Raw genomic sequence first — 18,497 nt, forward strand, 5'->3', positions numbered from 1 at the left:
AAGAGTAGTTAAGAATTTTTGAGTGAAAATTCAACTAAAAATTTAAAGCAATAAATTAAGCGATTAATTAAGTGAAATAAAATGAGAAAAATGTCTTAGGATTTTGAATCCATCACTAACCTCGTAATTGGGAATTGTTGTATTAATTTCCAGAACATCATTAATTTAGATACTATGATGTATTTTGACCTAGATATTTTGTAAAAAAATAATTTATATATTAATACTCGAAAGTACGAATAATTTTTGCTTAGAAAGAATCATCTCCCTAAATTACACTAAACTATTTTGAAGCACAATTCGTCTTACTTGACATGACTCGTCTCACAACTTTTATACACAATTAATAAAAACTATTGTATAACAAATATTAAATAAAAACATTACTTATACAGATAAATCTTAGCATTATACAAAGCCACGACCATCACCTTTGATCACCATTTCGTTGCCGCCGCAGCCATCCCCGCTGTCGCCTCACTACCACGACCATCACTGCCATTATGATTACTACCTTTGTAGCCCCTCACCATCGCAACCACCACTCTCTCTGTCGCTCCACCGCCACGATCCCACTTCAAGAGAGAGAGAGATGAAAACTTAGGGTTTTCAGATATGACAAAAGAAGAAGAAAAAGCACCACCATCTCCGGCCACCGTGAGCCCTTCTCCCCACTGTGATCACTTTCCTAGTGCACTTGTCGTGTCTCTCTTTCTACTTTTTTCCTCCGTCGCCACGTCTTATCCACCATCGTGCGCGCGAGTGAGTGAGCGAGAGACAAAGAATTTTCAGATCTAGGTGGCCTTCGCCATCGTTGCGGCCCTTACTCTCTTCGTCGCTCACCGTTACGACCATTATCACTGATTGAAATTAGAGTTAGGTTTGGGGTAGAAAAAGAAAGGGGTGGTGGTTGCGGCGGTGAGGTGGCTGCAGCAACAAGAGGCTACGGTAGCAAGGGGCAATGGCGGTGATGGTGGTTGGAGATGATGTTAAGGGAGAATTAGGGTTAGGATTAGGGTTTTTAAGGTTTTGGAAGTAAGGAGAAGAAGAGATATTAGGGATGATGGTAATAAAGGAATTATAGAAATTATAAAAATAAATAAATAAATAAAATAAATTTTGAGGGTGTAAGGAGTTAAATTGACGGTGTGAGTAGAATTTTCTAATTTCAAATCTCAAGAATTTTATCTAGCAAGCAAATTGTTGGTGTCCTTAAACTCTTAAACAAATTTATAGAGAGATGTCTCCTGAATGATACTAATTTTTTTAAAGTAAAGATATCTTGGTGTTTAGATGATAATTATCACATCACATGCTAAATTTTGTCCAAGACATGGGTAAATATCTTCAATATTATACTAACTAATTTTTTAAAAGTGATATCTTAGTCCAGATATCCTTATTGGCTAAATTTAATATAAATAGATACAAATTTTTAAATAAAATTTATTTTTTAAAAGATCATGAGTTAAGAAAATTTTTAAAATATTATTATACTTATGAATGACTAAATAATGATTATGATTTTTTTTTAATTGTTGATATTTTGAAAAGTTAAAATATTTGACTTAGCTGCCATATATATAAAATCTTTTTTAAAAAAAATTAAGATGAAATGTCAATTATAATACTACTATATTGATCAAATTAGCAATGTTTTAAAGGAGGTAAGATTAAATGTCCAATATATTATCATATTAATTAAATGACTAATAATTTCATGACATGTACATTTTTGTACTTACAAAATTCAAAAAATTGAAAAAATTGCTTTGACACATTAAAACTCAAACACCTAACAACAGTTTTACTTATATAATAATATAAATATAAATATAAATACATATACTTGTATGCATGTATGTAAAACAGTAGTATCAGATAAAAATATATGGACTGCTGCTAATAACTAGTCCTAGGTAGGTAGGTAGGCAGGTAGGAAGTACTCTTTATTGCCTTGCATCCCAATATTCACCAATATGACCATCTGGGTACATTGCTTTCTCTCCATGACTTACATTGCTTTATATCTATTTATACTATTATATATGTGAACATTGACTTGGTGTTTAACATTGTGATGACTTTTCCTTTTACTATGTGACAAAATTTTTTATCTTAAAATAAAAAAATATTATTTAAAAGTATGAATAATATTTAAACTCCAGATCTTAAATTTCATTAAAAATTTTTACCATTTAAACAATATATATATATATATATATATATATATATATATATATATATATATTATGATATTAATTTTTGCATTATTTATTTTTATACACACGTATCGCATGTACCACTTGCTAGTATGTACATATATGTAGGGTTCAAATTTGGACTGATATCGTTAATTTATTTTATTTTTATTTAGGAGGTAAAAGACAATTAATTCAACAAGTAATTACTTTAATGATGGGCTACTACTATATATATATTAACCACCCAATTGGTTACATACCTAACCCTCCTTTGGCATAAAATAAATGCATAAAGTGGCTCTATATACTCGGACAGACTTGAACCTATAATAATCTCAAAGGTTGTTTAGTAAGCCAATTGCAAAGATGAATTTTAAGCCTCCGTTTAGGAAGCGGGTTGACTTTTTGACTTTTTGACTATTTTAGCCTAGTTTGAAAAGGATTTTTTAATTTTTTGACTTTTTTGACTTTTTTTGTGAGAGAGGATTGTAATGATTATGGGTTGAATTTGATGTTTTATTTTTTGTGACTAAAATAGCCTATTTTGTTTTTTATGACTATTTTAGCCAAAAAAGCCTGGACTTTTTCTTGCCAAACGGAGGCTAAGTGTCCTGGAGTATATATCCTCCATAACCGTAAAAAACTGACATATATATATATGATTGAAATTCCTTCATTGATAGCCAGCAGCGGTTCACAGAAGAGCATCCATCCATACATGCCTTGGCTTCCCTCCCTTCCACCCATTGTTGCTGAAGTTCAAGTCAAGTAGCAACAAGAAGCCACCGCTGCTACAACCACCTCCTCAGACACAACCACCTGCAAGCCGGGATTATCCAAAGCAACCCAAGCCACCACTGCTACTGTTGCTGCTGCTATCAAATCCAGAGATTTCCAAGCTCCATCGACTATCGTATGATCGAGCCAAATTATTTTCACTATAATAATACACAATAAACAATGCCAGGAAAATAAAGAAAGAAAGAAAGAAAACTTGAAGAGAAAAATTGGACTTGTTTGGCAAGTGACTTTTTTAACCAAAAAGTCCAAAAATTATTTAAAAAATCAAAAAACCAACAACCCATACAAAAAAAGTCAAAAATTCCATTTTCTCTCTACTTTTTGCACATCTTTTCGTAAAAAGTCAAAAAGTCATCCCAAATATACTAATTTTTTTTTACATCACATTTTAACTAAAAAGTCAAAAAGTTAATAAAAAAACTTGTTCCCAAATGAGGCAAGTTCACATATTATAACTGAAAGGGTGAAAACAATGTAAATCCTAAAACCCATGGAATTTAATATCCCACTCTGGTATCAGCCAAACAAGGAAATTCTTTAAATTGAAATTATTTTACTCCAACTGAAGCCATCAAGTCATCATACTCTGGATCACTCTCCTGCTTCCTTGTCTTTAATGGATTACCTCCTTGTCCCTGTCCCTGAAGAGGTGCAGTAGAAATAGAAGTGGGGGAGAATGGATCATAATTTTGCTGTGCTCCAGGACTAGAAGAAGCAGCTGCTGGCCTACCAGATGATGATGCAGAGGGCAAATTGCTACCTAGCTGCTGTTGATTTGGAGCCAAGTGACTCTGTGGCCGACCCACTGCAGATAGATAATTTTGCTGAAGCTGCTGCTGCACAGGATTTCCTGGCCTACGAGGGAAAGGACCTGGACCACCACCCATATTTCCCACATGGGGAGATGGATTTAATTTCCTGTGTCCCATTTGTGGGACAAGAGAACTAGGCGCAACAGGATTTGGATTTGGGAATGATGGGTGTCTAGGTGGAGCTGTAGTGATAGTTGGATTTCCAGCAAAGGAAGATACTTGGCTGTGAGTTTGATTCATCTGGTTGTTAAGCGGTGGTCTTGGGATGCCTTGCATGACAGGTGGAGAAGAAGTTTGAATGGCAGGCCGGAAAGATGGTGTTTGAGGTGCCATAGGTAGTTGTGCTGTTGGATTTGGGGGTCGCATATTCTGAATTGTAGGTTGAATGCCGGGCCTTGGAACTGCTTGAGTGATTAGATTCTGGGGCCGGTGAGGCTGAAAAGTGAAATCACTCGAGTTTGGATGTTGTGGTTTTGGAGCTGTTAGAGAAGGGGGTTTTATAGGAGTAAAAGTTGGTGCACTTCCCAAAGCAGAACTTGGAATTCCTGCTTGTGGAGGTGGTGGTGGTGTTGATGTGGATGCGGATGCCACTTGCAGAGCAATTGGCATCGATCCCCCCAATAAAGGATTTGGAATTGGATTAGGCGTCACAGGACCCCCCTGTGCTATTATCAGTTGCATAGACGCAACTGGTGATGGAGATTGGATCGGTCTAGGGGCAGACATAGGTGCTGACAATTGGTTTGGAACAAAAGATGATGATGCTGGGGGAAGCCATCCTTGAGGCGGCTGTGGGCCAGAAGTGAAGACAGGAGGACGGTTTCCAGACGTACTGTAAGGCTCAGGACCAGATGGCCGCCTGAGGGGAAAGGCTACAGGTGAAACCATATTCACTGTTGTAATATTATATAGTGGCGGTCCAGATGCAATGATGGGTTGTGGGGTTACAGAATGAGGACCCTGAGGAACCACTGGGGGTGCCATCTGTGACATGCTGCCTGGACGAAGAGATGGAGGAGTGGCAGACAGTGCTTGAGACCACTGAGTAGAACTCCCAGCAGGGGGCAACATCCTGTCAGGGAGTGATCCTGACGAAGGTCTGGTGGACACAGGTTGAGACGAAGAAGGCCCTAATGACCTTACAATTGAGGGAGGTTGATTGCCAGTATGTGGAGGTGGTGGTGGAGCTGAAATACTGGGTTGAGCAGGTGATGGTTGTGAAGCTGCCATCGGAGGATTTCCTGGTGAGCCAGCATGACCAAAAGGTGCCTGAGGCATGAAAGGGCGCTGCAAAACTGGTGGCTGTGCTCGGGAGGGAACAAGAGAAGGATTTTGTGGAACAGAGCCAAGACCAGCAGGGAGAACTGGTCGAGGACCAAATAGTGAAGGCATATGTGAGGGATTAAAAGAAGATGATGATGCTTGGAAAAGATTGTTGAGCATTGGTGCTGAAGGATTTGGAGGGAAAATGAATCCAGAAGGCAGACGCATAGGACTCTGAGGTGGCCCTGCTGGGAACCATGGACCTGGATGTGGCTGAAACTGAACTTGTGGAGTTTGGACAGATCCCATGAATGATTGTGCTGCTTTCTGATTCACCTCCACAGGAGATATTATATAAGGGGTGGATGTACCTTGACTTTGATCAACAGCATTCACATTATCACCAGAAACAGAAGTTGATGTTGTGGAAACAGCAGATGGGTTTACCTGAGAGAAAGTTACAATATTAGAGGTCACAAAGAACAAGAATAATAACTAATTATGGAAATACCAAAAAATAAATAAGGGAATAAAAACTGTAACGAGATAACAAGAACAAGGGAGGTGCCATATGTACAACTCTCCGGCTGCACATTTGTGAGGCTGTATAGGATGTGAAAATCATAATGAGTAAACTTTCTAGTAAAGCAGAGCAAGCATGAACTGGGTAGAGAATGTTGACACTTACTGGAACTGGGGTGACAAGCAGTTCAATTAGGGAAACTGCAGCATCAACCTTCTCATATGTGTCAGCAGATATATGAACGTATAGCTCAGCATAAGCAACAAGAGCTTCATTTCCATCTGATGGTGTAATTTCACCCTGGGTGTTAATAAGGAAAAGGATGGAAAGAGGTTAATCGAGCTTGGTGAACATTAGGTTGTACCGTTACGCAAATCATATGAACAACAGAGTAAACAATTCAGGGTAGATATTTCAAATGTAAGATCAAATTATGAAAAGAGAAAGAAATTTTAAACGAATATGAGGAGGTGGAGGGGGGGTTGTTAAACGAAGTAGAGGTTTGTGTCTGACTATCAAAACAGTGTAATTTTTTTTTTTAAACAATTACCTTCTCTCCTGTATCTACTTTGGTACCATAAACTCGGACTTTAGCTCCTGTTTCCTGATTTGAACATTTAAATGAAAGTTAATGAAAAAATTGACAGCATTCAACATAAAATCTCCATTTAGCATACATCAGCCAACGATTAAATCAAAAATCTAAAACAACACAGCATTGAGGCATAATGTCATTATATGAAAAGTTACCTTCTCCAACCGTTTTTGAGTATCACTTGCAGGGCCAAATATTAGACCAATAAAATTGTACCCTGAATATTCTTTGATCTGCAGAGGCAATACACCAATTTTTTTCAAAAGGAACAAAAAAGTTCATTTGTTCCACCAAACACTGATCCAGATATCATAATACATCTCAATGGTCTCAACTTAATGGACTGTCTCCAATATATTTAGGTTTAATCACCCAAGGAGTACTGTTTTGATTTTAGAATCAATATAGCATACATACAAATTTAAGAAAGATCCATGCTTAGAATAGAAATGCTTATATGAGTGAGGAGTAATTTGAAATCCATGCCAGCAAAAAGTCTAGTTGCACATCTCCCCTTTCCACTTTCTTCACATCCTTGGATCTCCCAATCTAATTTTAATACCCAATCCTCCAATATAATAATACATTGTTTACCTGTGTATCGCAAAAATATATTATATGGAATTCAAAATATGCATTTCCTTAAAATGCAACTATTATGAATTGCTAAAGTTTTAGTAAACACTCAAAAGAATTGCTAAAATTATTGGGAGAATATCAAAAAAGTGGAGAGAAAGAAAAATAATTTCAAAGTGATGGAAATACAAGTGATTCATGGATTAGATTGTGCAAGTATCACTTTGAAATTTTTTCTACCCTCCAATTTTTTATGTTCTCCTAAAGTTATTCTAGCCATAGGGTGGTCATATAAGAAATACTGAAGTTATGTTTGGCTATTACCTCCTATCAAATCATTACATGTAAAATAACAATAATAATAAAAAAAACTGACTAATAAAAGTCTTTGGGAGTCTAGCTAGTCATGTTGCACAGATTATAATCCCATAATACTTATCAGACTTGAAAATGCTAATCAAGGCTGACCCTATTCCATTGATTTTCATAAAATCAAGCACACCAAAGGTTCTCCCAAAGTAGTAAATATGTACAAAAATGTTACTCATTGTCCTAATTAGACTTGAGATTATAGAATAATAAATACAAAGACAACTTAACCTATTACACCCTTTCTGATAATTTTGAATACTATAAGCTTAATGTTTAAAAATAAACATATTCAAGTCCATTCAAATTGCTCATAGTATTTATTATAATAGTGAACAAAAACCTTTGCCTAATAATCTTGAGGTTATGTGTTCAAATCTTGGGACAATCACTTTGCCCCACTATACCAAAGGTTAGGTTTTCCACTCCCAAACACACATTAATGTGTACTATTTGGGCATTATTATTATTATTTTTTTTGGTGAACATAAACTTTTAAAAATGAATTTATTTTGTTGATAAATTCAAATGTTAAACTAAATTACACGATTGAATTGTGCTTTTCTAAAATTTTACTAGTATTGTTATTTATTTTGATTTTATTTTTCCTAAAATATAAGCAAAACGAGAGAACTTTTTCTAGACAAAAGAGAGATTGCTGAAAGATGACAATTGAAGAAAACAATTGGTAGATATTTTTTTTAAACCATAAGACGTAGAGAGATGCATGATAAAAACATGCAAGAAATTCTTAATTCCAGTCATTACAGCCATATTCATAGCCCTCTATCTCACACTTTGATTGTGGGACAACCCACGCATGTGAGAGGAGAAGGTATGATACACACTAAGTCTATCAGTTTAGAATTCACCAGTGGGGTGCATTGGAGATGGAGACAAAGAAGGTGAAAAGGTAGTGACAGCGGTGGGGTGCACTAGAGATGAATGTGATGGTGAGGAGGCAGCGATAGGGGTGTGTTGGAGATGGAGTTGATGGTGAGGAGGCGATGATGGTGCCAGGGGGTGCGGTGGAGGTGGAGGAGAAGGTGACGAAATAGTCGTCAAAGATGAATAAAGAGAAATTGGACGATGGAGAGAGCTGAAGGGTTATGGAAGGTGGTGACAAATACCGTTGTGATGGGGTTTGCTGGAGATGGAGACAGAGAAGGTGAAAAGCTAGCGACAATGGTGTGGTGCGCTAGAGATGAATGTGATGGTGAGGAGGCAGCGAATAGGGGTGCGTTAGAGATGGAGTTGATGGTGAGGAGGCAACGATGGTGCCAGAGGGTGAGGTGGAGATGGAGAAGGAGAAGGTGAGGAGGTAGTGGCGGCGCCGAGGATGCGTTGGAGATGAATGAAGACAAATTGGAAGATGGAGAAAGCTGAAGGGCTATGGAAGTATTGATCATATGGGCAAGGTTGTTAAAATTGGTATCCTAAGTAGGATCGGTGAGAGGGTCTGGTGGATCGGATCATAGGATCGGATCGAGGATCGTAAGATCCTACTTTCTATTAAAAAAAAAAGATAAAAATTAAAATTAAAATGATACATATTAAAAATAAGGTGAAAAATCATAAAATCTACGATCCTACTTGCGATCCTACCTACGATCCTATACGATCCCATACGGTCCTACACGATCCCATGCGATCCTACACAATCCTACTTGCGATCCTGTTATAACATCGATCCTACAACAATCTGGATCGTTTTGGCAAAGTAGGATCGTACGATCCGGATCGCAGGATCGTACGATCCGGATCGCGGTTTTAACAACCATGCATATGGGATGAGGTGCATGATAAAGTGATATGTGGGAATGCCACATGTATTTTAACCCTTTTTCTTTCAATTTAATTTAACAGAGTTTAACGGATGATTGAAAGTGAAACCAAACTAGAAGTGTAAGATATAAATTGACAAAATTAAAACTTCAGGGTTTAATTTGTTATTAGGATCAAACATGTATGGAGATTTCATGTGGAAAAAAGAAAAAGAAAAAAGAAAAAAATACAGATAAGATCACAGCTTCCTACATCCACGTTTGTGAAAGCCACATCTGTCACTGTGACCTCTACTATGTCAGCAATCGCCGCAATTTAAGTCTCTAGCTTTCCATAAACTATTCCCAGTAATGTAGTCAGAGCTTAATTTTCATAAGTCATCTCATGAGTTTGTTAACCTACGTCTTTTCCTGGTAATAGCTTATTTGTAATTATTTAATGGTTTATAAGATTATGATTTTGACTACACTGATTTGGGATTTTCCTCCCTCTATCCCTTCCTTCCTTCCTTTTCATTCTCTTCTATTCTTCTCTTTTCTTCCCTCTATCTATACTACTTTGCTCTTTGGTTCTACACCAAAAAGCCTATCCCAACTTTTTAAGATCAGCTTCACATTTCTTCTTTTCACCCAGTTGACTCTATCTGGGCAAAATCTCAGATGAAATCAAAGACCATCAAGACTTCTTTAAAATCAAAGACTACCCAAGACTTCTATCAAATACTAACCTGTCCAGTCTCTCTCTTTTTTATACTGCCCCTTCAAATTGATTTTTGTTCTTATAATTTGAATTCAGCTGTTCTAATTAACTATTAACCCCCACGGTCAAACTGACAACACTAATGGTGTTGTGTCACAAAAGTTTAGAACAAGCAAACAATCAGCTTAAAGAAGTGCTTATAGTGGAAACCATAATTCACCAAAAATAGCTATTACCCTTAATCATACCACAACTGTAAAATCCTCTTAAACAGAATGTTTTATATGTGATCTTTAATCATTATATTCAAACATCCCAGCAAAAGATTCAACAAAAAGTTTTGTTGTGTAATTGCATTGATAGAAGAAACAAACAACTTTTTACTTGCAAAGCTGCAGTCACAACATCATAAGATTAAGCACAAAAGGCAGTGAACAAATGCCAAATTTATAGGACTACTTACAGGGACAGAAACTTTAGCCTCTTTCAACAAGGGTTTATAATCTTTCGGGGCCTTGTAGCTTGGATTCAACTTCAGTATTTCACCTGGGAGTCATCAAGGATAAGCAGGCCGTATATAGTGCCCAGTTGGCAATTTGACATTTTTAGTGGCTTTTTTATGAAGTGAAAAAAATTAGTGTTTAGAATGGTTTTTTTAGTTGAATTGATAGTTGTGAGAAAAAAAATGACTGATTGATGCGTATGATGTGATATTTTAACATTTTTTGCTTTTTGGCTTTTTTTATAGCCAAAAAGCCTCAAACCAAATGGGGCCATAATATTAAAAGAGGAAAGCAGCAATCTAGGAAAATTGGGCTCAACATACCAATAGCCTCCCGCCTTTCTAGTTCCAACGATTCTGACTTCTACATCCACATATTATAACATTAGTGCTTTGAAAGCTACAAACTGTATAACAGGGAAATGCTGGTAGCCCAAAATTTATTTTACCTCACTCTTGATCTGAACTGAAGATTCATGATTTGGAATCGGGGCTGATAATGGTGAGTCTTGATTGTCTCTTGTCTCCAAAATTCCTGAATTTAGCCTTTTTTTAATTTGATCTACTCGAGTCTGGTCAAAATTTGTATCACCATAGTACATGGAATGAGAAGCCAATCCAAAGCTTTCACATACAGATACACTGACAAATTTTAGCACTCAATGGGAAAAAGGAAATCTTCAATTGCTACAGGCAGAGAAATAAGATATTCTACCAAAAAATTGGATTTAAAAATGCCTCCAACCCATTTCTATATTAAAAAAAAAAAAAATTTAAAAAAAAAATATAAATATTAAAAAAGGAATTATAAGTAGCTAATACTTCCTCCTTACAGGCTAAGCACAAAAACAAAAGATACCTAAATCATCACAAACAGTCCCTGATTTGAAACAGAATTGAAAATTTATATTTATATTTCTATATATATAAGAAGCTCTTTCCGGCTTGCAGCTTGTTTTTTTTATTCCTATGTTGCCCTTTTATTTTGTATAATTTACTAATGGTGACCTATATTTTGACTTTTCCATTTTACTGTTTTCTTTGGTAATATTTACCAATATTGGTGGTACTAATTTGAGTGAAGGGTTTTTTATAATTACGCAAACATTTTTGATCAATTATGAAACATAAATCTTTTGTTTTTTAGCAAATTACAAATACGCCCATAAGATTTGTTTAAAATATGAATTGCCGCTATAATACTAGAAATTACAACTTATAAATTTTAATTTAACACAATAATCAGAAGGAAATAATAAATAAATAAATTCTAACTACTCTCTTATGCAACAATAAATTATCAAACTTGTTCATTGAAAGATATTTCTCATATCATTAAAAACTATTAATTAACTTAATGATTTATTTATTAAGAAGATGGATCATTTGTTATGTGCTCATGATTTATTTATTCATAAAATAGATAAAAACAAATTCATATTTTAGTCTCTTTTTTTGAAGGGAAAAAAAAAAGAAAAGAAAAGAAAAGAAAAGAGTTTTAGATGCATCTAAAAAATAGGAAGATATTTTCAACAAATCTTTAACTACTCTCATATGCAATAATAAAATTATCAAAATGGTTAACTGAAAGATATTTTCCATATCATTAAAATTATTAATTGACTTAATGATTTACTTATTAATAAAATTGGTTATTTGTTATGCGAGTATGATTTATTTATTAATAAGATGAGTCATTTGTTAAAAGATTTGTTAGATGCATATGGATCTAAAATGAAAAAAGAGAATAAAATGTGAAAACAAATTCATTAAAAATAAATGAAAATCCGTCTAAAATCATTTTTAAAAAAAATCAAACGAAATAGAATAATTTGTTAGAAGATTTGGATTTTTGAAATTTAAATTTACCACAATAATACACAGGTCTAAAAAATATTTAAAAAATAAAACCAAACAAAATAATTTGTTAGAAGATTCATACTTTTAAAATTTAAATTTACCATAATAATAACTCGTGCCTTGCACGGGCATTTTATACCAAGTATATATATATATAAACATCTTTAAGCAAACGCATTACCAGAAGAATAAGAAGATAACTTAAATATTACTTGTAAAGAATCCCCAACATACCTGATAAGCTACCGCTCTTCCTTTTCTAACAGCGGCATCCTGTGTAAGATCAGGGCCCCATTTTGTTTTCCTCTGCACCTGTTTAGTACTTTCTTCATTCACCGCATCACTGCCTCCAGGCTTTTTACCACCACGGAAAATGGGAACTAATGAACCTGACAATTTGTTTTTAGGTATTACAAATCCTGATTTTGCAGCAAACATAGATATCTTTGGGCTACTTGCTGATGCTGCAGATGTGTTAGCTGTTATAATGGTCTGAACACGGTGCTGTTCAACTGTAGATGCCGGCTCGACCTTTGTGCTCATCTTGCTCCCAAAACACGTTCCACAAAACACTGTAACATGGATACAACAATTAAGAAGAGGAGTTAATCTTAGAGGATTATCAGTCCAAAGTCCTAACTACCTATCTTTCCAACAAAGGACAGTCGGAACATGCAAAAGAAAATTTTAAGGTGAGTCAGTAGCCCCTATAGCAAGGCTAACAAAGTAGAAATAGGTCTATCACAAGGGGATTAAATCAATAACAATGCAAGCCCTATAGAATATGAAGAGACATAGAAATAGAGGGAGAGAGAGGGGCAAAAAGGGAGAGAGCACTGACCTTAGAAAACATAAAATATAAAAAATTAGAAAAAAAAAAATTGGATATTTTTGGGGGAATTTGGTCATTAACCCTCATAATAAAACTTTCATGCATCAAGGACAAGCACCAAAAAATTTTCTTGAAAAGCCCATCACACACCACTATTACCAAAATATCCTTCATGACTAATTTAATATTTTAAACTTTAAAATGATATAACGTTTTATCTAGATATCGCTTTTTAATAAAATTAATATTTTTTAAATCCTCTCGTCAAGATCTATCAAACAAGATCATGTTGGCTATGAAATTCTTTAAAAAAATGGATAAATTACAAATGCACCCCCTAAGATTTGTTTAAAATACAAATTGCCCCTTGTGGTTTAAAAAATTACCAATACCCCATTGTCAGAATTTTTTATCTAACAGAATTAACTGAAAAAATGATATTCCTAATTGCTCTCCTATACAATAATAAAATTACCTGAATTATTAATTAAAATAAATTTTTAACATCATTAAAAATTGTTAAACTTGATGATTTATTAATAAAAGGAACTATTTGTTATGAAATTAGAAACCCCACGTGCCGAAATGTAATTTTCAAAATCGCAGTAGCCAATTCGTTTTTAAGCAAACCTCAGGGGGTGTATTTGTAATTTACCCTAAAAAAAAGTAAAATTTTTAATGTCGAAATTAACGTCACCCGTAAAATTTTACTCTTATCTCACAGTGAAATTTTACTCTGATTCATAGTAAATTTTATTATTTAAATAGTGAAATACCATCGTCATCACTAAGCACCATAGTCACTATAATTGTTAATAAACAATTACAAAAACATAACTTTAACATAGTAAAATGAAATAATAACTTCTTTTTTGATAAATAAAAATGAAATAACAACTTTAATAGAGTAAAATTTTGTTGTTAATTTAAAACAGAGCATCAACAACTAAATGATAGATTACATATTATTATAGCAGAGCAGAGTAAAATTTTACTGTTACTTTTGAACAGAGCATTAGCGAATAAAACACTTAACATATATTACCAGAGCAAATCAAAGTAAAATTAATCTAATGGCAACAAAAATACTACCATTCAATCAGATTCAATAAAAACACTTAACCCAATCGAATTGGACACATTCCACACCTTTGTCTAAGTGTCGGTTGTCCAACATGGGTATTTGATTTGTTTTGAAGAGTCCATATAACATAGGTTGGGACTACGCACTCTATGAAATATGATCGATGAAGAAAATAGCTCTATGTTAGGGAAAGAACGACAACAGCGATGTTAATACAGTTGAAAGATTTGATTCAAATCTATACCATACATGTCGAAGGGCAAGATCATCCATGAAAAAACGTAAACAAATTTTTTTGTCCTTCAAGAAGGAAACGCTACTTCTTGAGGGGGTTTACAAAGTAAAATAGTTGGGACTGTCCTTTTCACTAAAAAGGGGCTCAACAAAGGGGTTTTGGCCAAATAATCCATATTTATTTAGCATATCCCTCATGTATCCTTCTGTATCCGAAAATAGAAAAAATAAAATAATAAATCGGATACTTATTTGTTGTATCCGATATGTATCCCGCTATATCAAACACGTATCCATATTCGATACTCAAACAGGCTGTTTTTGGAGTATCCGTGCTTAAATATTGCCCCACCCCCCACTTGACAAAATTCTTGTCCACCCACCAATACACAATAATGAGCCAAATCAACTACCAAGTCCTTTTACATTAGGTAGAAAATTTTGGGGATGCCAATATTCGCAAATGCAATATAAAAAAACTAGGACACCAACACTCCGTTTTGATTATAGTGTGAAAAGGACCAGAAATGATTCTGGTCTGTCATCTAGATGAGAAAAGAAAATAAATGATCGTGTTTTCTCACTATCATGTTTGGATGAGTGAGAAAGCAAAACATGTGAAAGAGCGATATGAGTAAGATTTCTTTCTCTTTCTTTATATTTTAAGGGGCAATCTTGGTATTACAAATATTTTACAATCAATAAACTTGTTTCTCAGTAAATCTCACCACTTTTGATGAAAAATGAAATAGGCTTAGTAAGAGAGTTATCTTTTTCACCATTTCTCACTCAACTTATAAATCAAACATTAGAAAAGGTTCTCTTTCTCATCATTTCTTATCATTTCTCACCAAATCACCCCATACAAATGGAGTGCAAATAATGGAACATACAAGCAGAATGGAATAAAGATTCCTAATAACAAAAAGTAGAGTAATCCACATAAACTTGTTTTTTATTTTCATATTAGATTGATTGAAAACCGTTCAGAGACAAAATCAAGCAAGTAAATGAACAGTACAGCAATCAAAAAATCAGGCATGCATGGCGATAAACGAAGGAGAATCTCACAGATACAGAACCAATAATGGATGGATACAAACACAAGTTCAGCGAAAGCCAATTATAAAATTGAGAAACATCAGTCCATAGAAATGTATGTTCATAAAAGATGAGCACATTAGAATCCAATTTCATGTGTATAGATAGATAGATAGATAGATAGATAGATAGATCTCATACCTGAATGTTGCAGGTGTAGTGGTCAGACTCGATTGAAGATTGTAACCCTAGGCCAGATGGGTCTGGTACAGCGAATTCAAGGTTCTAGGGTTTTGGACGGTCGAGGAGGGAGTGGCAGCTAGTTTAAATAGGCATTATTCGGATCCTCTAGAGGACTCTTTCCTGGAGTATTCCTGAAGTAGTACCAAAACGACAGTGAATGAATGAATTAAAAAAATTAAATAAACAAAAAAACAAAACTGGATGCTGGAGAATGGAGAGAAACGCGAACTGCCAAGTGAGAGAGAGGGAGAGAGAGAGAGGAAATCATTTTTCGGATTTTGAAATTATTTGCAAATTTGAAATGCCAATCAAATAATGAATATCTTCCCAATTTTCAGCACCAAAGCTACTGCATTCAAAGCCTACAAACCATTTCAACTAAAATCCAGCTGAGCAAACCATTCGTATTTGCAGCAACCAAAAAAACAAAACAGATACATCAAACCTAGCGTCCCAGTCAAAAAATCCAAATCAGAAGCCCCAAATCCGTTAAATTTTCAATCGCAAGTTGTAAAACGAACCTGGCTTCGACAGCCCTCTCTCCCCTACGATTTTCTCTCTCTTCGGTTTTTTTCCCTCTGAGCTGCAGAAACAGCGTTTTGTCGTTTCGTTACCTTCAACTCTAACCCCCCTCACATTAAAAAGATAAAAATTAGATTTTTTATTTTTTTTGGTAAGTAAAAAAATTGTGAGAAGCGATATGACAAAATAAAAAAAATTAAAAAAAGATTAAAAAGCTAACCAGAGCTTCCCAGAGGCTTTTCCCAATATAAGCCCTTTTTTCATTGTATTTTCAAAACTAGGTCAACTCCTGACGGAATTTTAAAACTAAGTTAAAGCACCATTACTATTCGCGCTTTTACTGTTAGGAGCGTAAAAGTAGATGAACAGGAAAATCGCTATTACAAATAGCGACTTTGATTAAGAAGTCACTGTTACAAATAGCGCTTCTAGCTTTAGTTTTTGTCCGGATAAAAACGCTTTTCTTAACAGCGCTTTTTACAAATTTCCTAAAAAACGCTATTTCTAGAAATAGCGATTTTAACAAAAAAAAATTCCCAGAAAAAACGCTATCTCTAATAGCGATTTCAGTTCAAATTTAAAAACGCTATTGCTAATAGCGATTTCAGTTAAATGAAAACGCTTTTTCGATCAGCGTTTTTAAAGTCCTCATATATACGAACGAACCCCCCCTCTCATTTGCGTACGTTTTTCAGATTTTCAGACTTAGGTTTTTCGCTCTCGCTCTCGCTCTCTGCTCTCGCTCGCTCTCTCTCTCTCTCTGCTCTCGCTCCTCCATCTCAGCTCGCTCTCGCTCTCTGTCTGTGCTCTCTCTCTCTCTCCGTGGTATGACATTAACCCTAATTTTATGTATTTAGTTTTTGTGTTTGTAAATGTGTTGTATTTTTCTGTCAATGTTAGGGTTTTACATGTGAATTCTTAAATGTGTTAGGGTTTTTATCATTGTGGTTATGAAATTAGGGTTTGGAATTTTTTGGCATACGGGTTAGGGTTTTTCTGTCAATGTTAGGGTTTTTAAATGTATTTGAATTTTTTGGAATTATTAAATGTATTTTTCTGTCAATGTTAGGGTTTTTATCATTGTGGTTATGAAATTGAATATGGTTATGAATGTTTATGCTTTGTCCGTGTGGTTGTGGTGATGAAATTAGGGTTCGATATCAGATTGTTCACATTATTAGGATTGTTCAAATTAGGATGTCATTTTAGGGTTCACATTATTAAGTGTTATAATGCATTTGAATTTTTATGCTTTTGAATCATAAATCGGGTTTGGAATTTTTTGAATTTGTTAAATAAATCATAAATATGATAATTGAGAATTGAGAATTGAAATTTGGAATGATGAAATTCATAAATCATCAATTCATATAATTGATAATTGTTAATGTGATATTATGAAATTCATATAATTGAGAATTGAGAATTGAGAATTGAGAATTGAGAATTGAATGTTTATGCTTTGTCCGTGTGGTTGTGGTGATGAAATTAGGGTTCGATATCAGATTGTTCACATTATTAGGATTGTTCAAATTAGGATGCCATTTTAGGGTTCACATTATTAAGTGTTGTAATGCATTTGAATTTTTATGCTTTTGAATCATAAATCGGGTTTGTAATTTTTTGAATTTGTTAAATAAATCACAAATATGAGAATTGAGAATTGAGAATTGAAATTTGGAATGATGAAATTCATAAATCATCAATTCATATAATTGATAATTGTTAATGTGATATTATGAAATTCATATAATTGAGAATTGAGAATTGAAATGACGAAATGTTTATATTTTTAAATTTGAAATCAGGAATTAGAATTTTGAAATTATGCTTGTGAATCAAAATGTCTATATTTTGAATATTGAATAAACCAACGTACATTTGTTGAATTAGAAATTGTTTTTTTTTTGCTTGTGAAGAGGAATTAAAAGGAAATTAGGGTTTTAAAAGTAATTTTTTTTAATTAAGAATTGCGATTAAAAAATCCGAAATTCATATAATTGATAATTTGTAATGTCATATTATGAAATTCATGTATTTGAGAATTGTTGATTTGAAATTATGAAATGTCTATATTTTGAAATTTGAAATTTGAAATCAGAAAATGGAATTTTGAAATGATGCTTGTGAGTTTTTTTTTTTTTTTGCTTGTTAACAGGAATTAAAAGGAAATTAGGGTTTCAAATTATGGTTTTAAAAGTAATTTTGTTTAATTAAGAATAAAAGTAGTAAAAATTGTAATTCATTTAATTCGTAATTGTTAATGTCATATTACGAAATTCATGTAATTGAGAATTGTTGAATTGGAATTATGAAATGTCTATATGTTGAAATTTGAAATCAGAAATTGGAATTTTGAAATTATGCTTGTGAATCAAAATGTCTACATTTTTTGAATCAAATTATGGTTCAGAAATTGTTAATGTCTAATTTCTACAAAATATAATTATTAAACAAAAAAATATTTAATTTTGAATGTCTTTGATTAAAAAGATATTTAATTTTCTCTCCATGAAAAGATCATGTTCTCTCAAATAAAAGATCATGTTCTC

The 18,497-nt window shown here is 33.8% G+C and overlaps 1 protein-coding gene across 2 annotated transcripts; it reads right to left on the bottom strand.

Annotated features, from left to right (window-relative positions):
- Positions 1 to 3,288: 3,288 nt before the first annotated feature.
- LOC114278644 (uncharacterized) lies at positions 3,289 to 16,057 on the bottom strand. Of its 2 annotated transcripts, none has more exons than XM_082906603.1 (10): positions 15,945 to 16,057; positions 15,382 to 15,554; positions 12,224 to 12,561; positions 10,579 to 10,701; positions 10,454 to 10,493; positions 10,091 to 10,173; positions 6,354 to 6,431; positions 6,154 to 6,207; positions 5,769 to 5,903; positions 3,289 to 5,527 (listed from the first exon to the last, which is right to left on the bottom strand). In XM_082906603.1, the coding sequence occupies exons 3-10, from the start codon at positions 12,530 to 12,532 to the stop codon at positions 3,554 to 3,556; spliced, it is 2,796 nt and encodes a 931-aa protein (XP_082762729.1). In that variant the 5' UTR covers positions 12,533 to 12,561; positions 15,382 to 15,554; positions 15,945 to 16,057; the 3' UTR covers positions 3,289 to 3,553. The 2 variants fall into 2 exon arrangements, with proteins under 2 accessions (XP_082762729.1, XP_082762730.1); XM_082906604.1 differs by having other exon boundaries at positions 15,794 to 16,035.
- Positions 16,058 to 18,497: the final 2,440 nt, after the last annotated feature.

This window comes from Camellia sinensis, chromosome 14, assembly GCF_055761805.1.
Source record: "Camellia sinensis isolate YWXY chromosome 14, ASM5576180v1, whole genome shotgun sequence".
NCBI classification, from domain to species: Eukaryota; Viridiplantae; Streptophyta; class Magnoliopsida; order Ericales; family Theaceae; genus Camellia; species Camellia sinensis.

Excerpts from the sequence above, each read along its gene's own strand:
- LOC114278644 (XM_082906603.1), bottom strand. The coding sequence starts at position 12,532 with ATGAGCACAAAGGTCGAGCCGGCATCTACAGTTGAACAGCACCGTGTT. Across the intron at positions 10,174-10,453 it reads AGAAAGGCGGGAGGCTATTG|GTGAAATACTGAAGTTGAAT; the intron begins GTATGTTGAGCC and ends GATGACTCCCAG. Across the intron at positions 6,208-6,353 it reads CTCAAAAACGGTTGGAGAAG|GAAACAGGAGCTAAAGTCCG; the intron begins GTAACTTTTCAT and ends TGTTCAAATCAG.